The 22,627-nt window shown below is 41.3% G+C and overlaps 1 protein-coding gene across 1 annotated transcript in view; it reads right to left on the reverse strand.

The window, feature by feature from the left end:
- LOC117401317 (NACHT domain- and WD repeat-containing protein 1-like) overlaps positions 1–12,731 on the reverse strand; it is a 33,263-nt gene extending 20,532 nt beyond the window's left edge. Inside the window, exons 1-8 of the mRNA XM_059014220.1 lie at positions 12,654–12,731; positions 9,887–10,064; positions 8,507–8,592; positions 7,762–7,878; positions 6,792–7,146; positions 4,418–5,349; positions 1,982–2,325; positions 1,331–1,534 (exon numbers count right to left, since the gene is read on the reverse strand). Of these exons, the coding sequence (XP_058870203.1) occupies positions 1,331–1,534; positions 1,982–2,325; positions 4,418–5,349; positions 6,792–7,146; positions 7,762–7,878; positions 8,507–8,592; positions 9,887–10,004 (2,156 nt within the window). The 5' untranslated portion in view covers positions 10,005–10,064; positions 12,654–12,731. The remainder of the gene's footprint in view (positions 1–1,330; positions 1,535–1,981; positions 2,326–4,417; positions 5,350–6,791; positions 7,147–7,761; positions 7,879–8,506; positions 8,593–9,886; positions 10,065–12,653) is intronic.
- Between the last annotated feature and the right edge of the window lie 9,896 nt (positions 12,732–22,627).

The raw sequence follows: 22,627 nt of genomic DNA on the forward strand, positions 1-22,627 counted from the left end.
TAGGGAGGGCTTAGGTCGGCAGGGGAATCCACGGTTCACCGCGCATCAGCGACCCCTGTGGATCTGCAGTGCGAAAAATGACGGCTTGGCAGGAGCACGTTTCGGAGGACGCGTGTTCCAGCCTCCGTTTCCCGAGTCGGCGGGGGGGGGGGGGGGGTTGCGAGCAGTGAGTCGAGGATACAGATAATAATTGGGCATATTAAACTGGGGAGAAAAACCGGGGTAAAAAATTGGCGATGACTAAAAAAAGCCAGTCACCTTTTTACACAGCGAATGCGAGCTAACGCCCCCTGGAGGACCAGCCCTGCTGGTGTCTGAGCTCACCGGGTGCCTGGCCAATAGCGGGTGCTGTAGTCTCCCTAACCGGCTGAACCAATGTGACACTCAATGTAGAATCACTGACAAACACCACTTTAAAACCCCAACTCAATTCCAGCTTGAAGCAGGATATATGCAGACTTGCTCCTTTTTTCAGGGGCTCACAAAATACTGTAATAAATCACACACCTTTTAGAGTATTTCTTTTTGAGCCGAGTTCTTTATTGAAGCATCATGAAACCTGTTAATGTGCACGGGGTTACAGGGCTTTGCTGCTCTCAGTGTGATCATTTTCAATGTATTCTGTCCTTCTGACCAGCAGCTGACCAAGCCGAGGAAAATCTAATGAAACGGGTGTCAATCATACCCAATGCTTCCCTATTGTAGATTGGATATCCAAGCTGAGGAAAATCAAATGAAACGGGTGTCAGTCATACCCGACGCTTCCCTATTGTAGATTGGATATCCAAGCTGAGGAAAATCAAATGAAACGGGTGTCAATCATACCCGACGCTTCCCTATTGTAGATTGGATATCCAAGCTGAGGAAAATCAAATGAAACGGGTGTCAATCATACCCAACGCTTCCCTATTGTAGATTGGATATCCAAGCTGAGGAAAATCAAATGAAACGGGTGTCAATCATACCTGACGCTTCCCTATTGTAGATTGGATATCCAAGCTGAGGAAAATCAAATGAAACGGGTGTCAATCATACCTGACGCTTCCCTATTGTAGATTGGATATCCAAGCTGAGGAAAATCAAATGAAACGGGTGTCATCATACCCAACGCTTCCCTATTGACTCTGGATATCTCTGCCCCACTCAATCACGACTTCAGCTAGGCAGAAATAACTCATAAACTGAAAGTGGCAAAATCTGATGTCTAATTAACATGTTTCATGGTGTTCCAATGAAGAACCCCAGACAATTTGTAAAAGGTGAAATATTTACTTTCGGATTTTGCGAGCTCCTGAAAAGCTTGTATGAGATGTGCAATATAAAAGTGTACCTGTGGTAGAGTGCCAGCACTTTGTTTCCATCCACCTGCCTCTCCACTAGGTATTCCCCCAGGTCGTAACGCAGTCGAGTCCAGAGTAGCGGGGGCAGGCGGATCATACTGCTGTTGGGAGGAGGCCAGTACTGGTAGATATCAGCAAGAACCTCGTCATCCACAGACAGGACGTCCCTTAGCTCTGCCTCCGTCAGACCACTCCTGTAGGACAACATTCAGACACATCTTACCGTTTTCACACACAGTACCCTTCAAAAGAAGGAGCAATGTCATTCATTTTTAGTTTACACTAAAAATATAAAAATAGCAATGGATCAATCAAAGATTACATTCATTCCTTTTTTTACAACCAGGACATCGTGAGTGGATGTCAGAGAACTTCTTGCCTCTGGAGGACAAAGGCCAGCCCTGCAGGTGTCTGCCTGAGCTCACCAGGCACCTGGCCATTAGGGTCCGCTGTAGGAGAGGAGAAACTCTGCCGGTTATGTCTCCCTAACCTAGCGCCAGAACCAATGCTCCCTCTGAGATCTCCAGCGAAAACCAGCAACTTAGCCCAGCCAGGAACCCGAGCTTTCCTGACTGAATGACTCGCCCTGCACACCACATGACCACAAGTGGTACAGTTCTATTTAACTGCTGAACACCAACCTTGACGACACAATGAACCCCAAAGCGTGGGTCACAAGGACCCTTCCGTGCTGCTTCTCAAGACGCTCGTAGAGTTGGGACACGGCTTCCTTGGTCGATGTGGCCCCCTGGAGCTCTGGCAGAGGCGTGTAGGAGGCCCACTGGCTGGCAGCATCCAGTGCCAGCTTCAGCAGGAATGGATGCCCACACTGATTGAAGCTGCTGAGAATCAGACTGTGCTGGGCAGGGGTGAGACTGCGCCCTGCCGCTGCCATGTACGTGCGGATCACCTGCTCACCTTGTTGGAGAGACAACTGCCCCACAGCAAAGTAACTGTCTGGGTTCTGGATCCCACCAAGGAGGACCTTCAAAACACAAAGAGACTAACATTTCCACCAGTGCCTGGAGGTGTCTTGTGGTGGTATTTGTTTCATTATGAGGCCCTTTTACAGCTGTTTATAGAGGATACACCAAGAACTTTCAGAATACCACTGTTAAATCTGCAGGTTTAAATATACCTTATTTAACATACATTGCACTTGTTATGTAGACAGAATACTCCGCAGTGGTGGAATGACCTTCCTACAGATGTCAGGACTGCCCAGTCCCTGACCACATTCCGGCGCCTCCTCAAGACTCACCTCTTCAAAGAGCACCTGTAGAACTCCTCTGTTTGTATCCTGGGACACTATCACCCTTCATGTAAATGTGCTTTATTTTGCTCTTATCTGCCCCCTATTTTACTGCATTTAATCCTGTACTTCAGAATACTGTAATCTGCCAAGTGTTTAACCTGATGTAACTATCACTATTTAATCATATCCTGATGTAACTATCACTATTATCTGCTGTATTATTGAATTGTGGTCTGTCACACTTGTACTTTGCTTGAACAAAAGTTATTGTATTTCTTGCTCTTATTGTATTACTTGTATTGTAACACTTGAAATGTATTTGCTTACGATTGTAAGTCGCCCTGGATAAGGGCGTCTGCTAAGAAATAAATAATAATAAAAATAATAATGAATGCTCATAGAGTCCTGTGTTTCTTCCACGAATGAGGATCGTGAATAACCCACGAGCCACCGAAGGCTTGTTTATCCTCATGAGTGAAATAACCACAGCACTCTACAAGTGTTAATAGTGTAGTACAGGTAGTGGACATAAAATGGAAACACCTGGGTAAATGAGGGACACCAAGTATATTGAAAGCAAGGGCTTCCACACAGGTGTGGCTCATGCGTTAATTAAGCAAATAACATCCCAGCATGCTTAGGGTCATGTATAAAACTGCTGGACAGGCCTGGTTGCCTATAATTATGGCTAGCATGGCTGCAAGAGGAGACCTCAGTGACTTTGAAAGAGGGGTGATTGTTGGTGGCACGTTTAGCAGGAGCTTCAGTGACCAAGACAGCTCAACTTGCTGATGTTTCATGAGCAACGGTGTCTAAGGTGATGTCGGCATGGAACTCCGAGGGAAAGACATCATCAGCAAAGGGCAACAGTGGGCGGAAGCGCATACTCCAGGATTGTGATATCCGTGCATTAATTCGAAGTGCAAGGCAAAACAGGCGAGCAACTGCAGATCAATTGACTGCAAATTACAACCTGGGGCACGAGCAGCCAGTGTCATCAAAAACGGTCCGCCGAGAACTCCACAGAGCGGGATACCATAGTGGCCCAACGCCCTATTAAGTGACTTTACATTGGTTTTTCCATTTTTTTGTCCACTGCCTGTATATAAGTATAATGTATAGAACACTAAGTAACCTGATATTTGACAGCTGGATTCAGAGAATTACTTTCCTGACAGTGCAATTTGCCCGGTCATTTTGTCGTTGGTTTTGAATGAAGGCAAGATCCCAAAAAGAGATCCGGTAAAAAAAAAAAAAAAAGCAGCATTGAATATGAAAACTTTTTCAATGCTAGATCTCTCTAGTATAAGTTAACATACTTGTTTGATTATCTGAACAAATTGGTCCCAATGAGTTTTTATAATAGAGGTTTGACAGTGTTTGCATGGACAAGGAATCGGTACTTTTGTAATTGATTCTTTTGAAAACCAATGTGCACAAAATTAAATCGGACGAATCAATGCTTGTGAACCTATGTACTTGAATCACATTAAACCCCAACCAGATTCCAGCTTATACTTTAAACTGTGATTACTTTATTATCAATGTATGAATCAAGCATAAACTGCACACCATAAAATAGTTGGATTTAGTAACTATGGTATTTTTGAGATAAAATGTCATCCGTTACCCATTTCATTACCTGTCTGATGAAGGAACCATTAGAGTTACAAGTTCCTGAATAATGTAATCTGATTACAGTAATGTGTTGCATGTAATGTGTTACTCCCAACACTGGTTGGGATTTATGATAAACATGTAATCTGCACTCAAGTATACCATGTGATACACGTAATATTCTGAACCCTGCTGACTGCGGTACCTCCAGAATGGGATTCCCATCCCCCAGGGTGGAGACGATGATGTGGACACCTTGCGGACACTCCTTGGGTAGCCAGTGCAGTCTGTGAGCTCCATCAGCAGGGGAAAGCTGGTCCAGGGAATCCAGAATCAGGACCAATGATCCTGCCTTCTTCTGGGAGGCAGCCGCTAGCGTGCTGTGAAAGAAACGGACAAGGTCTTCGTACGCGTTGATTGTTTGGAGAGTGGGATGATTGAACCCATAAGCCGAACAAATTTGGAAGCAAACGCTTTTCAGAACGGAGTGGATCTCCGAACTCATGGGAGATGTTCCGAGAAGCCTCAAAACCAGAACGGAGTCCTCCCCGAGTGTGCGACGCACTTCCTGGGACAGTTTGCACATCATTGAGGTCTTTCCTATTCCAGAAGGACCAAAGACAACCAGAGGGGCATGGTGGCCAGAATCCTGCTCCTTGACGGTTTCACAGATGCTGTTTAGCAGGTCTGCTCGGCCACAGAAGACAGCACATTTGGAGGCACTCAAAGCCATGTGGTGGGAGACCTCCTGTAGAAGCCAAGCCCACTTCTCTTCTGCCCGGTTCTTTTGGTCTCTTCGGAGGATCTGCTGTTTCATCTCAGAGATGAACTGCTCGCATAGGGTCTGAAGGTACTGGGCATGGGTCTTGTTGCAGGGGTCTATGGCTCCTTTGCTGAGTTGTACGGTGTGCACATTGAGTTTGATGGAATCGTTGCTAGAAATCTTCATCTTTAGGCTGGAGAGGAGTTCCTGGGCTTCAGTGTCGACGCAGCCATCTTCCTTGATATCGATAAACTGGGAAGAACTCTTCTGACTTACAGAGCCACTGAGATCAGGCAGCTCTCGAAGAAAGAGATGCACGCAGGCATTGCTCTGCTGGCTAGCTAGGAGACCCTGTTCAATTTCCCATTCAGTAACTGTAAGACAAATAAGGTACTGTAGATCATATTGCAGACAGATTGGCACTCAGTAATTAGTTTAAGTCTATGAATGCATAGACACTGACTATCACCAATTAATTAAGATAATTTACTCAAGACTGCACACCATGGGGAGACACTCTTGCTTTTCCAGCATCATGGTAATTTACTCAGAGCCTGGCTGACACTGAGACAGAGCTTCACACCTTCATGTGGGCTCTGATGTGAGCAGCCAATCAGGAACTCTGGGCTCTGATGTGAGCAGCCAATCAGGAACTCTGGGCTCTGATGTGAGCAGCCAATCAGAAACTTTGGGCTCTGATGTGAGCAGCCAATCAATAACTCTCTCTGACCTCCCTTTGTTCCAAATCCCTTTAAGACAAAAGTTTTAGCAACTCAGAGTTGCCCCTTCAAAATAGCAAAATGTTCAACAGACACACCATTTACAGCACCAAGGCTTCTGCCCTTCCACAGCATGTTTAATAAATTCCCTTGTTTTTAAATAGATTCCTAGTAAATGATTTGCTTGTGTAACAACCTCAATTTATAACTTTAAATTAAAGATATTGTGGTCTATGTTTAGTTTGTTGTAATGCAGTGGTACTCAACTCTGGCCCTCGAGATCTATTCCAGTCCTGGTCTTTATTCCAACCAGGTCCTACATTAGTTAATTGCCTCTCAGCAGCTTCAGTTAACTACATTAGAACCTGCCTGGAGTAAAAACCTGGACTGGATTAGATCTCAAGGGCCAGAGTTGAGTACCACTGTTGTAACGTGTAAAGCTGCTATCGTTTTCAGACAGCGATATTGAAAACAGGTTTATACATTTCTAATAGATGCGGTTATTGTTTTAAGAATAATAAGTGTGACGATATCACCCACAGTACATGATAAAATTGTATTTCACTGTTGACAAAAAGAAGCGTGTCAAATCTGACAAATGATAAGAAGTCAATGGTAACATGACACACTGAATTTGTTAAGTAAAGATCAACAACTGGGGCTTTGTAAGATCAATTATAAAAATACGACAGATGGGTGAAATATGTGCCATGCTTGCCCTTACTTGCTCTAGCTATCCACACACTCTGACTCTGAGCTGCAGGCACCCGGCATGCTGTGCCATTGAGCTTCACGTTGCAGTGCAGCAGAAACACGGAAAGCTCTGTGTACATTTAGCAGCAAGATTTTTATTTGGATGCCTAAACTGTGACCAAAACATAGCTTAATCTAGTTTTGTTCCCTAATTCAGATGCTAAGCCTCTATTCACCCCCCACACTGCAGGGGCTCTGAAACAGCTGTTCATCAGGTTTTTAACTTCCTTCTCTTGAATTTGTTGTGTTTGGTTTGGGGTGCAGATTGTACCGTGCAACAACAGCTTTTTCCAGCCACGGCTCTATCACTATTTAATGAATTGCTTCCTGATTGTAAAGCACACCTGATTTGAAGAACCTGTGCCTCTGCTCCCTGCTGAACTCCCCCTCCTTCTCTGCCTGCACAGCGGCTGCTCTGAGGAGACGAGAAAGCTGTGTCTCGGTGCTCCACCAGGTGGCGACATCGTGCTGGTGCTGCGGCCGGCTCTCGGGTCTGGTGTCGCTGTAGTGGGGCAGGTGGGTGGTGATGGGCTGCAGGATGTAGGCAGGGGGCACTGAGTTCTCATCCTTCCAGAACCAGTCTTTGAGGAGCTGCGTAGCGCTTTCATCTGCACTCAATTTGGACAGAAGAAGCTCAAACTCCTGTTCTTCAATGACTCTGGGAATGGGGCGGTAGCCATAGCGGTTTCCAATCAGAGCCTATGAAGACATATTCAGATCTTTCATATAGGGTTACAGGATGGAGAACGTCTGTATAGCGGAATATTGGCACGAGGTAAAGTGAACGGACCAAGGCTGAAACCTGAGGTCCATTTAAACACTACCAGCAGTGTAGTGTAGTGTAGTTTAGTGTAGTGTAGTGTAGTGTAGTGTAGTGTAGTGTAGTGTAGTGCAGTGCAGTGTAGTGTAGTGTAGTGCTGTGCAGTGTATTAGCGGGCAGCAGTGTGGAGTAGTGGTTAGGGCTCTGGACTCTTGACCGGAGGGTCGTGGGTTCAATCCCAGGCAGGGACACTGTTGCTGTACCCTTGAGCAAGGTACTTTACCTAGATTGCTCCAGTAAAAACCCAACTGTATAAATGGGTAATTGTATGTAAAAATAGTGTGATATCTTGTAACAATTGTAAGTCGCCCTGGATAAGGGCATCTGCTAAGAAATTATTAATAATAATAATAATAATAATAATAATAATAATAATAATAATAATAATAGTGTAGTGTAGTATAATGCAGTGTAGTGTTGTGTAGTGTAGTATAGTGTTGTGCTGTAGTATAGTGCAGTGTAGTGTAGTGCAGTGCACTGTACTGTAGACTCACAGTGAAGATTGGCCCCACAGACACTCTCTGGCAGGACTGTATCTCCCTTAAGCACAGTTCAATTGTCATGTGATCCACAGCTATCGCATCACGCACTCCCCATCGCATATCCACTACCTGCAAAGACAGTTACACCTCATTAAGACTCGTCTCCACACTCCTTAGAGAACCCAGATGGGACCTGGAGTCTTTGGAACTTAATGTATCTTTCCTGGATCATTTAAAGCGGTCGTAGCTGACAATATAATTCCAGAAATCATACCTGCTGTTGTGCACTTCCCTTCATTCTGGAGCAAACGCGTTATTGTAAACATGTATTTTCATTTTAAAACCTCTGGTTGAAACCAATGTTTTCACATAGTGCTACACTTCCTTGGTCCACTAGAGGTGAAACTGTCCCACCAATGGCTTCTTTCCTGTCAATAACCAATCAGCTGCTGTGCTCATTGATTGACATCCTTTCAGCCATGCCATGACCCCGTAGACACTGCTGGGGTGAAATAACCAAGTGAGTAAAGCAGGAACAGGCTTCCTGCATGTCTTTAACCTGGTGTAGCACCAGATGCCATTTTCTAAATGAAAATACATGTGTGCTATGAACCCTAAACTTCACATGTGAGACCTATAGAATGGAGGTGCATGGTGGAGAACATGGAGCTACAATCACTGTAAGGGATGTATGGTAAGAAAGTAAGCAACTGGAACACAGTTCATAAAAGCACAGTGTTTGAACTGAAGCCCATACCTCAAAGACCAGGCCCAGTGTCTGGCAGAAAGCCTGCAGCTCAGGGTAGGCTTTGTCCAGCAGAGCATCTCTCTCAGTAGACATATCTGAAACAAAAGAGAGCCATCTTCACAAAACCGCATCTTACAGGAATATTGAAAAAGATTCTGTCATCAAGGCCCTTATTTTTTATAATTTTACATACAATTTCCTGTGAATTTGTCACTGTTTATTAAAAAAAAAAGCAGGTGCAGATCTGTTAAAATAGTGATTTCAGGTAAGCATCGTGTGTAATACGCAGGGGTCCGAGAAGCACCTCTGCTTCTGCTCTTTGTGTTTGCAGACTGCGTAAAGCTGCTGAACCTGCATCAGTGCTTCATGTGCGGTAAACAGAGGGGCCTGTATTACACAGAGACATTTTGTAATGTAAAGGCATGCATTAAATACCCACTAACAACATTTGTAAAACACCAGGAATTGTTCTGTAATAATCAGTAAAACCTGCAAATAAACAGCCTTGACTGTAATACAGCAGCTTCAAATTACATTTTCATAGCTTTTTACTGTTGCCTTATCTTTTTATGACTTTTTTTATAAATCATTCTGTGTCGTTCTTATTGCAATAACTTAAGTAATGTTGGGCTGAATGGCCTCCTCTCGTTTGTAAACTTTCTTATGTTCTTATGTTCTTATGTTCTTAATACTGTTTTTTTTTATTTATTTGGTCAAATATGTCATAAAATTGGTGGATTTTTTAAAACTTGGCCCCTTTTATAGATATCACATCTGCATTTGCTGATCCCTTTATTTGAACTGTTTTGTACATGTGAAATGTTTTTGTTTAGGCTCTGTACATAATAGCCACTGTTTGCTCTGATCACAGCCTTGACAGAACGGAACCTCCACAAGGTGCTGGAAGGTGTCTCCAGGGATCCATTCAGTCATTAATGTTTCACACAATCGGTGAGGTAGGCAGAGGATAATGATGAAGATGGTCAAGTTCATCCCAAACATGCTCAACTGGATTGAGATCGGGGGACTGTGGTGGCCATGGAAGTGTCCAATTACCGTACCCTTTATTTTCCGATCCCCAAGCCAATCTTCCTCTTTACAGCCTCTTTACACCCAGGAGCTCCTCAGCAGATGTTAGCTACCGCCACCTGGAGGACAAGGCCAGCACTGCTGGTGTCTGCTAGAGCTCACCTGGACCTGGCCAGTAGGGGGTGCTGTAGCATGGTGAGGAGAGCAGTCCCTCATGGTTTTGCTTCCCTAACCTAGCACCAGAACCAATGCTCCCTGTGGAATCCCCATCGAAGAGGGGCACGTGAACCTGCGCTCCCCTGACTGCATGAGTCCCCCTGCACTCCTGAGACAGCGAAGGACCTATGGAGGTATTCTTACCTGTGAATGTGGAGCTGATGAAGACACGCACCACATTGGATATCTCCTCTGCAATTCCACTTCCCCTGCCCTTCAGAAGATCCAGGGTCTGTCCGTCACTCAGAGGTAAAGCCTGCATGCTGATACGATAGCTGCACTACTCCACCGATTCCTTTCAAAGCCAGCTCTTCAAGGAAATCTGCTAATTATATAAAACTAGTAAGAAACCTAAAATGGCATTCTTAAGACCAGACACACCTGCATTTTTTTTATTCGCGGTAGACAGTTTATGTTAAAGACAAAAGAGAAGGTGGTGGGTTCATGAGAGTATCACACCTTGATACAACAGCTAGAGTCTGATGAGCCACGTTTTCAGCAGTATTTCAGTAGCAGTAACAGTGTATAGAAAATGTATGAAAAAAAAGAAAATACATTTCAAAACATCTACACAGCAAATGGAATTAAAACCACTTAAAAACGCGCTCCTTAAAATTGTATTTTTTTCATATGGAAATACATTGAATTACTTTATGTAGTATTAATATTAGTTATTATTCAAGGTAACCTCTGCAGTGTCCAGTACTGGGTTTAAGGGTTGAAAAAAATTAGTAAAATCCACTCAATTTAAAATGGCTTACAGTAAAAATTTAAAAAAAGTGTCAGTCAGTACACTGCCGAGAGAACCCTAGCCACATAGCATTGTGTAATAAAGCATGCTGTAGAAACAGCAGTGTAATAAAGCATACTGTAGTAACAGCAGTGTAACACATAGTGTAATAAAGCATGCTGTAGAAACAGCAGTGTAATAAAGCATGTTGTAGAAACAGCAGTGTAATAAAGCATACTGTAGTAACAGCAGCGTAACACATAGTGTAATAAAGTATACTGTAGTAACAGCAGTGTAACACATAGTGTAATAAAGCATGCTGTAGTAACAGCAGTGTAACACACAGTGTAATAAAGAATACTGTAGTAACAGCAGTGTAACACATAGTGTGATAAATCATACTGTAGTAACAGCAGTGTAACATATAGTGTAATAAAGCATGCTGTAGTAACAGCAGTGTAACACATAGTGTGATAAATCATACTGTAGTAACAGCAGTGTAACACATAGTGTGATAAATCATACTGTAGTAACAGCAGTGTAACACATAGTGTGATAAATCATACTGTAGTAACAGCAGTGTAACACATAGTGTGATAAATCATACTGTAGTAACAGCAGTGTAACACATAGTGTGATAAATCATACTGTAGTAACAGCAGTGTAACACATAGTGTGATAAATCATACTGTAGTAACAGCAGTGTAACACATAGTGTGATAAATCATACTGTAGTAACAGCAGTGTAACATATAGTGTAATAAAGCATGCTGTAGTAACAGCAGTGTAACATATAGTGTAATAAAGCATGCTGTAGTAACAGCAGTGTAACATATAGTGTAATAAAGCATGCTGTAGTAACAGCAGTGTAACACATAGTGTAATAAAGCATGCTGTAGAAACGGCAGTGTAACTCATAGTGTAATAAAGCATGCTGTAGTAACAGCAGTGTAACATATAGTGTAATAAAGCATGCTGTAGTAACAGCAGCGTAACACATAGTGTAATAAAGTATACTGTAGTTACAGCAGTGTAACACATAGTGTGATAAATCATACTGTAGTAACAGCAGTGTAACACATAGTGTGATAAATCATACTGTAGTAACAGCAGTGTAACACATAGTGTGATAAATCATACTGTAGTAACAGCAGTGTAACACATAGTGTGATAAATCATACTGTAGTAACAGCAGTGTAACATATAGTGTAATAAAGCATGCTGTAGTAACAGCAGTGTAACATATAGTGTAATAAAGCATGCTGTAGTAACAGCAGTGTAACATATAGTGTAATAAAGCATGCTGTAGTAACAGCAGTGTAACACATAGTGTAATAAAGCATGCTGTAGAAACGGCAGTGTAACTCATAGTGTAATAAAGCATGCTGTAGTAACAGCAGTGTAACATATAGTGTAATAAAGCATGCTGTAGTAACAGCAGTGTAACACATAGTGTAATAAAGCATGCTGTAGAAACGGCAGTGTAACTCATAGTGTAATAAAGCATGCTGTAGAAACAGCAGTGTAACTCATAGTGTAATAAAGCATGCTGTAGAAACAGCAGTGTAACTCATAGTGTAATAAAGCATGCTGTAGAAACGGCAGTGTAACTCATAGTGTAATAAAGCATGCTGTAGAAACAGCAGTGTAACTCATAGTGTAATAAAGCATGCTGTAGAAACAGCAGTGTAACTCATAGTGTAATAAAGCATGCTGTAGAAACGGCAGTGTAACTCATAGTGTAATAAAGCATGCTGTAGAAACAGCAGTGTAACACATAGGTAAGAACAGTAAAGCCTAGAGAGGTATGGTAAAAGCATATTAAACAACATGGTAATATGCACAAACTATAGTAAATGCAAAGTATAACAACAGAAAAGCATGGGGAAAAAAGCAACATTACAGTGCATATTACCCTGGTAAACATTTATAAGTGAGTAAGGAAACGTTCAGATGTTACATGTTGTACAAATGAACTCTCTGCTGTACCCTGCTTTTACTTTTACACATTGTTTAACACATATCGAATATATATATATATATGTATATGTATATATATATATATATATATATATATATATATATATATATATATATATATATATATATATATATATATATATATATTATATCAAACACACAGCATGGAGCACATTTATTATGGAAATTGAAATTACTTACAAAATCAGTTTCAGCTCTCGATACTTCAGTGTCTCACTTACTCTGCCAGCCCTCGTCTAACCCTCACTAGAATGTTGCTACAACGAACTGTCTTTCGGGATTTGGGCTCACCATGACAACCTTTGTCTTCTCACTTAAAAGAAAAGGTATTCATGAGCTGAGAAATGTCTGGGGGGCCTGCATGGTGTTTGTGTTTCTCATTCATACCTGTAATGCTTCATGTGTGCCGTTGTGTTATTCATTTCAGATACTGGATACGTGTGCACCCCTGATGAAGCCAGCTATGCGTATTGTTACCAATTAAGTTCAGTCCATTGTAAAGTGTTATTATAAGGGTTGTGTATGTACATTGTGAAGTGTTATTATAGGGGTTGTGTATGCACATTGTGAAGTGTTATTATAGGGGTTGTATATGCACATTGTGAAGTGTTATTATAGGGGTTGTGTATGCACATTGTGAAGTGTTATTATAGGGTTTGTGTATGCACATTGTGAAGTGTTATTATAGGGGTTGTATATGCACATTGTGAAGTGTTATTATAAGGGTTGTGTATGCACATTGTGAAGTGTTATTATAGGGTTGTGTATGCACATTGTGAAGTGTTAATATAGGGGTTGTGTATGCACATTGTGAAGTGTTATTATAGGGGTTGTGTATGCACATTGTGAAGTGTTATTATAGGGTTGTGTATGCACATTGTGAAGTGTTATTATAAGGGTTGTGTATGCACATTGTGAAGTGTTATTATAAGGGTTGTGTATGTACATTGTGAAGTGTTATTATAGGGGTTGTATATGCACATTGTGAAGTGTTATTATAGGGGTTGTATATGCACATTGTGAAGTGTTATTATAGGGGTTGTGTATGCACATTGTGAAGTGTTATTATAGGGGTTGTGTATGCACATTGTGAAGTGTTATTATAGGGGTTGTGTATGCACATTGTGAAGTGTTATTATAGGGGTTGTGTATGCACATTGTGAAGTGTTATTATAGGGGTTGTGTATGCACATTGTGAAGTGTTATTATAGGGGTTGTGTATGCACATTGTGAAGTGTTATTATAGGGTTGTGTATGCACATTGTGAAGTGTTATTATAGGGTTTGTGTATGCACATTGTGAAGTGTTATTATAAGGGTTGTGTATGCACATTGTGAAGTGTTATTATAAGGGTTGTGTATGCACATTGTGAAGTGTTATTATAAGGGTTGTATATGCACATTGTGAAGTGTTATTATAAGGGTTGTGTATGCACATTGTGAAGTGTTATTATAAGGGTTGTGTATGCACATTGTGAAGTGTTATTATAAGGGTTGTGTATGCACATTGTGAAGTGTTATTATAGGGGTTGTATATGCACATTGTGAAGTGTTATTATAGGGGTTGTATATGCACATTGTGAAGTGTTATTATAGGGGTTGTGTATGCACATTGTGAAGTGTTATTATAGGGGTTGTGTATGCACATTGTGAAGTGTTATTATAGGGGTTGTGTATGCACATTGTGAAGTGTTATTATAGGGGTTGTATATGCACATTGTGAAGTGTTATTATAGAGTTTGTGTATGCACATTGTGAAGTGTTATTATAGGGGTTGTATATGCACATTGTGAAGTGTTATTATAAGGGTTGTGTATGCACATTGTGAAGTGTTATTATAGGGTTGTGTATGCACATTGTGAAGTGTTAATATAGGGGTTGTGTATGCACATTGTGAAGTGTTATTATAGGGGTTGTGTATGCACATTGTGAAGTGTTATTATAGGGTTGTGTATGCACATTGTGAAGTGTTATTATAAGGGTTGTGTATGCACATTGTGAAGTGTTATTATAAGGGTTGTGTATGTACATTGTGAAGTGTTATTAAAGGGGTTGTATATGCACATTGTGAAGTGTTATTATAGGGGTTGTATATGCACATTGTGAAGTGTTATTATAGGGGTTGTGTATGCACATTGTGAAGTGTTATTATAGGGGTTGTGTATGCACATTGTGAAGTGTTATTATAGGGGTTGTGTATGCACATTGTGAAGTGTTATTATAGGGGTTGTGTATGCACATTGTGAAGTGTTATTATAGGGGTTGTGTATGCACATTGTGAAGTGTTATTATAGGGGTTGTGTATGCACATTGTGAAGTGTTATTATAGGGTTGTGTATGCACATTGTGAAGTGTTATTATAGGGTTTGTGTATGCACATTGTGAAGTGTTATTATAAGGGTTGTGTATGCACATTGTGAAGTGTTATTATAAGGGTTGTGTATGCACATTGTGAAGTGTTATTATAAGGGTTGTATATGCACATTGTGAAGTGTTATTATAAGGGTTGTGTATGCACATTGTGAAGTGTTATTATAAGGGTTGTGTATGCACATTGTGAAGTGTTATTATAAGGGTTGTGTATGCACATTGTGAAGTGTTATTATAGGGGTTGTATATGCACATTGTGAAGTGTTATTATAGGGGTTGTATATGCACATTGTGAAGTGTTATTATAGGGGTTGTGTATGCACATTGTGAAGTGTTATTATAGGGGTTGTGTATGCACATTGTGAAGTGTTATTATAGGGGTTGTGTATGCACATTGTGAAGTGTTATTATAGGGGTTGTATATGCACATTGTGAAGTGTTATTATAGGGGTTGTATATGCACATTGTGAAGTGTTATTATAGGGGTTGTGTATGCACATTGTGAAGTGTTATTATAGGGGTTGTGTATGCACATTGTGAAGTGTTATTATAGGGTTGTGTATGCACATTGTGAAGTGTTATTATAGGGTTGTGTATGCACATTGTGAAGTGTTATTATAAGGGTTGTGTATGCACATTGTGAAGTGTTATTATAGGGGTTGTATATGCACATTGTGAAGTGTTATTATAAGGGTTGTGTATGCACATTGTGAAGTGTTATTATAAGGGTTGTGTATGCACATTGTGAAGTGTTATTATAGGGGTTGTGTATGCACATTGTGAAGTGTTATTATAGGGTTTGTGTATGTACATTGTGAAGTGTTATTATAGGGGTTGTGTATGCACATTGTGAAGTGTTATTATAGGGGTTGTGTATGCACATTGTTAAGTGTTATTATAGGGGTTGTGTATGCACATTGTGAAGTGTTATTATAAGGGTTGTGTATGCACATTGTGAAGTGTTATTATAGGGGTTGTGTATGCACATTGTGAAGTGTTATTATAGGGGTTGTGTATGCACATTGTGAAGTGTTATTATAGGGGTTGTGTATGCACATTGTTAAGTGTTATTATAGGGGTTGTGTATGCACATTGTGAAGTGTTATTATAAGGGTTGTGTATGCACATTGTGAAGTGTTATTATAAGGGTTGTGTATGCACATTGTTAAGTGTTATTATAGGGGTTGTGTATGCACATTGTGAAGTGTTATTATAGGGTTGTGTATGCACATTGTGAAGTGTTATTATAAGGGTTGTATATGCACATTGTGAAGTGTTATTATAGGGGTTGTGTATGCACATTGTGAAGTGTTATTATAGGGGTTGTGTATGCACATTGTTAAGTGTTATTATAGGGGTTGTGTATGCACATTGTGAAGTGTTATTATAAGGGTTGTGTATGCACATTGTGAAGTGTTATTATAGGGGTTGTGTATGCACATTGTGAAGTGTTATTATAGGGGTTGTGTATGCACATTGTTAAGTGTTATTATAGGGGTTGTGTATGCACATTGTGAAGTGTTATTATAAGGGTTGTGTATGCACATTGTGAAGTGTTATTATAAGGGTTGTGTATGCACATTGTTAAGTGTTATTATAGGGGTTGTGTATGCACATTGTGAAGTGTTATTATAGGGTTGTGTATGCACATTGTGAAGTGTTATTATAAGAGTTGTATATGCACATTGTGAAGTGTTATTATAGGGGTTGTGTATGCACATTGTGAAGTGTTATTATAGGGGTTGTGTATGCACATTGTTAAGTGTTATTATAGGGGTTGTGTATGCACATTGTGAAGTGTTATTATAAGGGTTGTGTATGCACATTGTGAAGTGTTATTATAGGGGTTGTGTATGCACATTGTGAAGTGTTATTATAGGGTTTGTGTATGTACATTGTGAAGTGTTATTATAGGGGTTGTGTATGCACATTGTGAAGTGTTATTATAGGGGTTGTGTATGCACATTGTGAAGTGTTATTATAAGGGTTGTGTATGCACATTGTGAAGTGTTATTATAGGGGTTGTGTATGCACATTGTGAAGTGTTATTATAGGGTTTGTGTATGTACATTGTGAAGTGTTATTATAGGGGTTGTGTATGCACATTGTGAAGTGTTATTATAGGGGTTGTGTATGCACATTGTGAAGTGTTATTATAGGGGTTGTGTATGCACATTGTGAAGTGTTATTATAAGGGTTGTATATGCACATTGTGAAGTGTTATTATAAGGGTTGTGTATGCACATTGTGAAGTGTTATTATAGGGGTTGTATATGCACATTGTGAAGTGTTATTATAGGGGTTGTGTATGCACATTGTGAAGTGTTATTATAGGGGTTGTATATGCACATTGTGAAGTGTTATTATAGGGGTTGTGTATGCACATTGTGAAGTGTTATTATAGGGGTTGTGTATGCACATTGTGAAGTGTTATTATAAGGGTTGTGTATGCACATTGTGAAGTGTTATTATAGGGGTTGTGTATGCACATTGTGAAGTGTTATTATAGGGGTTGTGTATGCACATTGTGAAGTGTTAATATAGGGGTTGTATATGCACATTGTGAAGTGTTATTATAGGGTTGTATATGCACATTGTGAAGTGTTATTATAGGGGTTGTGTATGCACATTGTGAAGTGTTATTATAGGGGTTGTGTATGCACATTGTGAAGTGTTATTATAGGGGTTGTGTATGCACATTGTGAAGTGTTATTATAAGGGTTGTGTATGCACATTGTGAAGTGTTATTATAAGGGTTGTATATGCACATTGTGAAGTGTTATTATAGGGGTTGTATATGCACATTGTGAAGTGTTATTATAAGGGTTGTATATGCACATTGTGAAGTGTTATTATAAGGGTTGTGTATGTACATTGTGAAGTGTTATTATAGGGGTTGTATATGCACATTGTGAAGTGTTATTATAGGGGTTGTGTATGCACATTGTGAAGTGTTATTATAGAGGTTGTGTATGCACATTGTGAAGTGTTATTATAGGGGTTGTGTATGTACATTGTGAAGTGTTATTATAGGGGTTGTGTATGCACATTGTGAAGTGTTATTATAGGGGTTGTGTATGCACATTGTGAAGTGTTATTATAGGGGTTGTGTATGCACATTGTGAAGTGTTATTATAGGGGTTGTATATGCACATTGTGAAGTGTTATTATAGGGGTTGTATATGCACATTGTGAAGTGTTATTATAGGGGTTGTATATGCACATTGTGCACATTTTCCTCTTAAAGTGCTTCATTTCAATAACTTTGCCATACCTGTCTGTGCTTTACAATGCTCGCCTGTGCTGTACCATGCTTCCACCTTGCTTTATTACTAAGATGACCAGAAGTCCAGTTTTGGACTCACTGTATAAAAAAAAATCTGTTGTCTTTACGGTAAAAAAAACTGGCAGCTGGGTGGCCAATAACGTACCGTATTAAAAATGGTATCATAATACTGCATATTACAGTACTCCTTCCTGGAAAACCATAAAATTTACAGTAAAAAGTGTAATCTGTTGCTGGTCAATTGCCATTATAAATAACAGTTACACAGTATTAAGAAAGTTTACAAACGAGAGGAGGCTATTCAGCCCATCTTGCTCGTTTGGTTGTTAGTAGCTTATTATTATTATTTGTTTATTTATTATTTGTTTATTTAGCAGACGCCTTCATCCAAGGCGACTTACAGAGACTAGGGGGTGTGAACTATGCATCAGCTGCAGAGTCACTTACAACACCATCTCACCCGAAAGACGGAGCACAAGGAGGTTAAGTGACTTGCTCAGGGTCACACAGTGAGTCAGTGGCTGAGGTGGGATTTGAACCGGGGACCTCCTGGTTACAAGCCCGTTTCTTTAACCACTGGACCACACAGCCTCCTATTGATCCCAGAATCTCATCAAGCAGCTTCTTGAAGGATTCCAGGGTGTCAGCTTCAACAACATTACTGGGGAGTTGGTTCCATACCCTCACAATTCTCTGTGTAAAAAAGTGCCTCCTATTTTCTGTTCTGAATGCCCCTTTATCTAATCTCCATTTGTGACCCCTGGTCCTTGTTTCTTTTTTCAGGTCAAAAAAGTACCCTGGGTCGACATTGTCTATACCTTTTAGGATTTTGAATGCTTGAATCAGATCACCGTGTTCAATACTGAATAGATTCAATTCTTTTAGCCTGTCTGCATACGACATGCCTTTTAAACCCAGGATAATTCTGGTTGCTCTTCTTTGCACTCTTTCTAGAGCAGCAATATCCTTTTTGTAACGAGGTGACCAGAACTGAACACAATATTCTAGGTGAGGTCTTACTAATGCATTGTAAAGTTTTAACATTACTTCACTTGATTTAAATTCAACACTTCTCACAATATATCCGAGCATCTTGTTGGCCTTTTTATAGCTTCCCCACATTGTCTAGATGAAGACATTTCTGAGTCAACATAAACTCCTAGGTCTTTTTCATAGATCCCTTCTTCAATTTTACTATCTCCCATATGATATTTATAATGCACATTTTTATTGCCTGCGTGCAATACTTTACATTTTTCTCCATTAAATGTCATTTGCCATGTGTCTGCCCAGTTCTGGATGCTGTCTAGATCATTTTGAATGACCTTTGCTGCTGCAACAGTGTTTGCCACTCCTCCTATTTTTGTGTCATCTGCAAATTTAACAATTTTGCTTACTATACCAGAATCTAAATTATTAATGTAGATTAGGAATAGCAGAGGACCTAATACTGATCCTTGTGGTACACCACTGGTTACCTCACTCCATTTTGAGGTTTCTCCTCTAATCAGTACTTTCTGTTTTCTACATGATAACCACTCCCTAATCCATGTGCATGCATTTCCTTGAATCCCTACTGAGTTCAGTTTGATAATTAATCTTTTATGCGGGACTTTGTCAAAAGCTTTCTGGAAATCTAAATAAACCATGTCGTATGCTTTGCAATTATCCATTGTCGATGTTGCATCCTCAGAAAAATCAAGCAGGTTAGTTAGACATGATCTCCCTTTCCTAAAAGGCTTATTGGTCTGTAGTTACCTGGTTCGGTTACAGTAATACATACTTTTTAAATAAAAAAAAACATACATTTTACAGTGAAATGCCATAAAAAATGTAGAAAGCTTAGTAAATTAACTCTTAGTAAGTGCTTTACAGAGGTAGGCTGTGAACTGCGCATTATATGCAGAGTCACTTACAATAGGACATTGATTTAACATCTCATCCACAGGATGGAGCACAAGGAGGTTAAGTGACTTGCTCAGGGTCACACAGTGAGTCAGTCAGTGGCAGAGGTGGGATTTGAACCGGGGACCTTCTGGCTAAAAGCCCTGGACTTTAACCACAGGACCACACTGCCTCAATAAAATCATTTATTCACAAAAAAAGATTTTGAAAGTATTCTGAATATCACTGTGAGTCTCTGCATCTTCCCCGTAGTTTGGGCATTGGAAGTTACTCACAATATTTCCATCCTGTCCCATTTTAAGGACTTAAAAATCTGGTCACCTTATTTATTACTGTTTTGCTGTGCTTTCACTATGGGAAACTCTTAGAAGAGAAGGCTTGTGTGGATGACGCTAAAACAAAAGTCTTTCTAACGTAAACAAACTGCAAAGCCAATAATGTCTCTGATTTCTGATGAATGGAAAGCTGCAGTTCACCCGGGGATTACATTTGAATGTGAAATTGAGCAGCGACACGGCAGCTTAATTCTTTCATTGTGTTGATGCCATGAAGTGCACTGCCATCTGCTGTCTAAGAGTTGAACTGCAATTGGTTTACGTCAACGAAGTGTATTGACGTTAAAATCATCATCAGCAATATACAGAAGTAGTGTAATGATATAAAAAATGAAGATAGTTTGACTATTTTTCTTCTCTTGTGGCTTACAGACTCGAGGCTGTAGAAAAAGAAATATGAGTACTTTCTGGCCTTAGTTTTAGATAAAGGCCGCAGTACATCATATCAAAGAGCACCCAAAAATGGCAGGTCCTTGGTTTTGTTCGGTCTCCTTATCCTTTCAGAATGTTTGCTATCATTCTCGTCAGGTTGCCTGCATAGACACGTGTAATGTAGGCTATAGAGTGTCTCTATATTAGTAAACGCCAGCGCCATCTAGTACAAAGTACAACAAAGGAAACTTCATCCAAAGCACTAGATGGCGCTGGCTCCTGCAACTATAAAGACACCAATGCTCTAGCCTGTGTTCCAGCTATCTGAGACAGGCAACTACCACTGAAGAGCACTCCCTGAGCTCAGGAGAAAGCAACACAGCTGCCACTGAAGAGCACTCCCTGAGCTCAGGGCAAAGCAACACAGCTGCCACTGAAGAGCACTCTCTGAGCTCAGGGGAAAGCAACACAGCTGCCACTGAAGAGCACTCTCTGAGCTCAGAGGAAAGCAACACAGCTGCCACTGAAGAGCACTCTCTGAGCTCAGGGGAAAGCAACACAGCTGCCACTGAAGAGCACTCTCTGAGCTCAGGGGAAAGCAACACAGCTGCCACTGAAGAGCACTCTCTGAGCTCAGGGGAAAGCAACACAGCTGCCACTGAAGAGCACTACCTGAGCTCAGGGGAAAGCAACACAGCTGCCACTGAAGAGCACTCCCTGAGTTCAGAGGAAAGCAACACAGCTGCCACTGAAGAGCACTCCCTGAGCTCAGGGGAAAGCAACACAGCTGCCACTGAAGAGCACTCCCTGAGCTCAGGGCAAAGCAACACAGCTGCCACTGAAGAGCACTCTCTGAGCTCAGGGGAAAGCAACACAGCTGCCACTGAAGAGCACTCCCTGAGCTCAGGGGAAAGCAACACAGCTGCCACTGAAGAGCACTCTCTGAGCTCAGGGGAAAGCAACACAGCTGCCACTGAAGAGCACTCCCTGAGCTCAGGGGAAAGCAACACAGCTGCCACTGAAGAGCACTCTCTGAGCTCAGGGGAAAGCAACACAGCTGCCACTGAAGAGCACTCCCTGAGCTCAGGGCAAAGCAACACAGCTGCCACTGAAGAGCACTCTCTGAGCTCAGGGGAAAGCAACACAGCTGCCACTGAAGAGCACTCCCTGAGCTCAGGGCAAAGCAACACAGCTGCCACTGAAGAGCACTCTCTGAGCTCAGGGCAAAGCAACACAGCTGCCACTGAAGAGCACTCCCTGAGCTCAGGGGAAAGCAACACAGCTGCCACTGAAGAGCACTCTCTGAGCTCAGGGGAAAGCAACACAGCTGCCACTGAAGAGCACTCCCTGAGCTCAGGGGAAAGCAACACAGCTGCCACTGAAGAGCACTCTCTGAGCTCAGGGGAAAGCAACACAGCTGCCACTGAAGAGCACTCCCTGAGCTCAGGGGAAAGCAACACAGCTGCCACTGAAGAGCACTCTCTGAGCTCAGGGGAAAGCAACACAGCTGCCACTGAAGAGCACTCTCTGAGCTCAGGGGAAAGCAACACAGCTGCCACTGAAGAGCACTCTCTGAGCTCAGGGGAAAGCAACACAGCTGCCACTGAAGAGCACTCCCTGAGCTCAGGGCAAAGCAACACAGCTGCCACTGAAGAGCACTCTCTGAGCTCAGGGGAAAGCAACACAGCTGCCACTGAAGAGCACTCCCTGAGCTCAGGGGAAAGCAACACAGCTGCCACTGAAGAGCACTCTCTGAGCTCAGGGCAAAGCAACACAGCTGCCACTGAAGAGCACTCTCTGAGCTCAGGGGAAAGCAACACAGCTGCCACTGAAGAGCACTCTCTGAGCTCAGGGGAAAGCAACACAGCTGCCACTGAAGAGCACTCT

The sequence above is a fragment of the Acipenser ruthenus genome, chromosome 47, assembly GCF_902713425.1.
Source record: "Acipenser ruthenus chromosome 47, fAciRut3.2 maternal haplotype, whole genome shotgun sequence".
In the NCBI taxonomy this organism is placed as follows: domain Eukaryota; kingdom Metazoa; phylum Chordata; class Actinopteri; order Acipenseriformes; family Acipenseridae; genus Acipenser; species Acipenser ruthenus.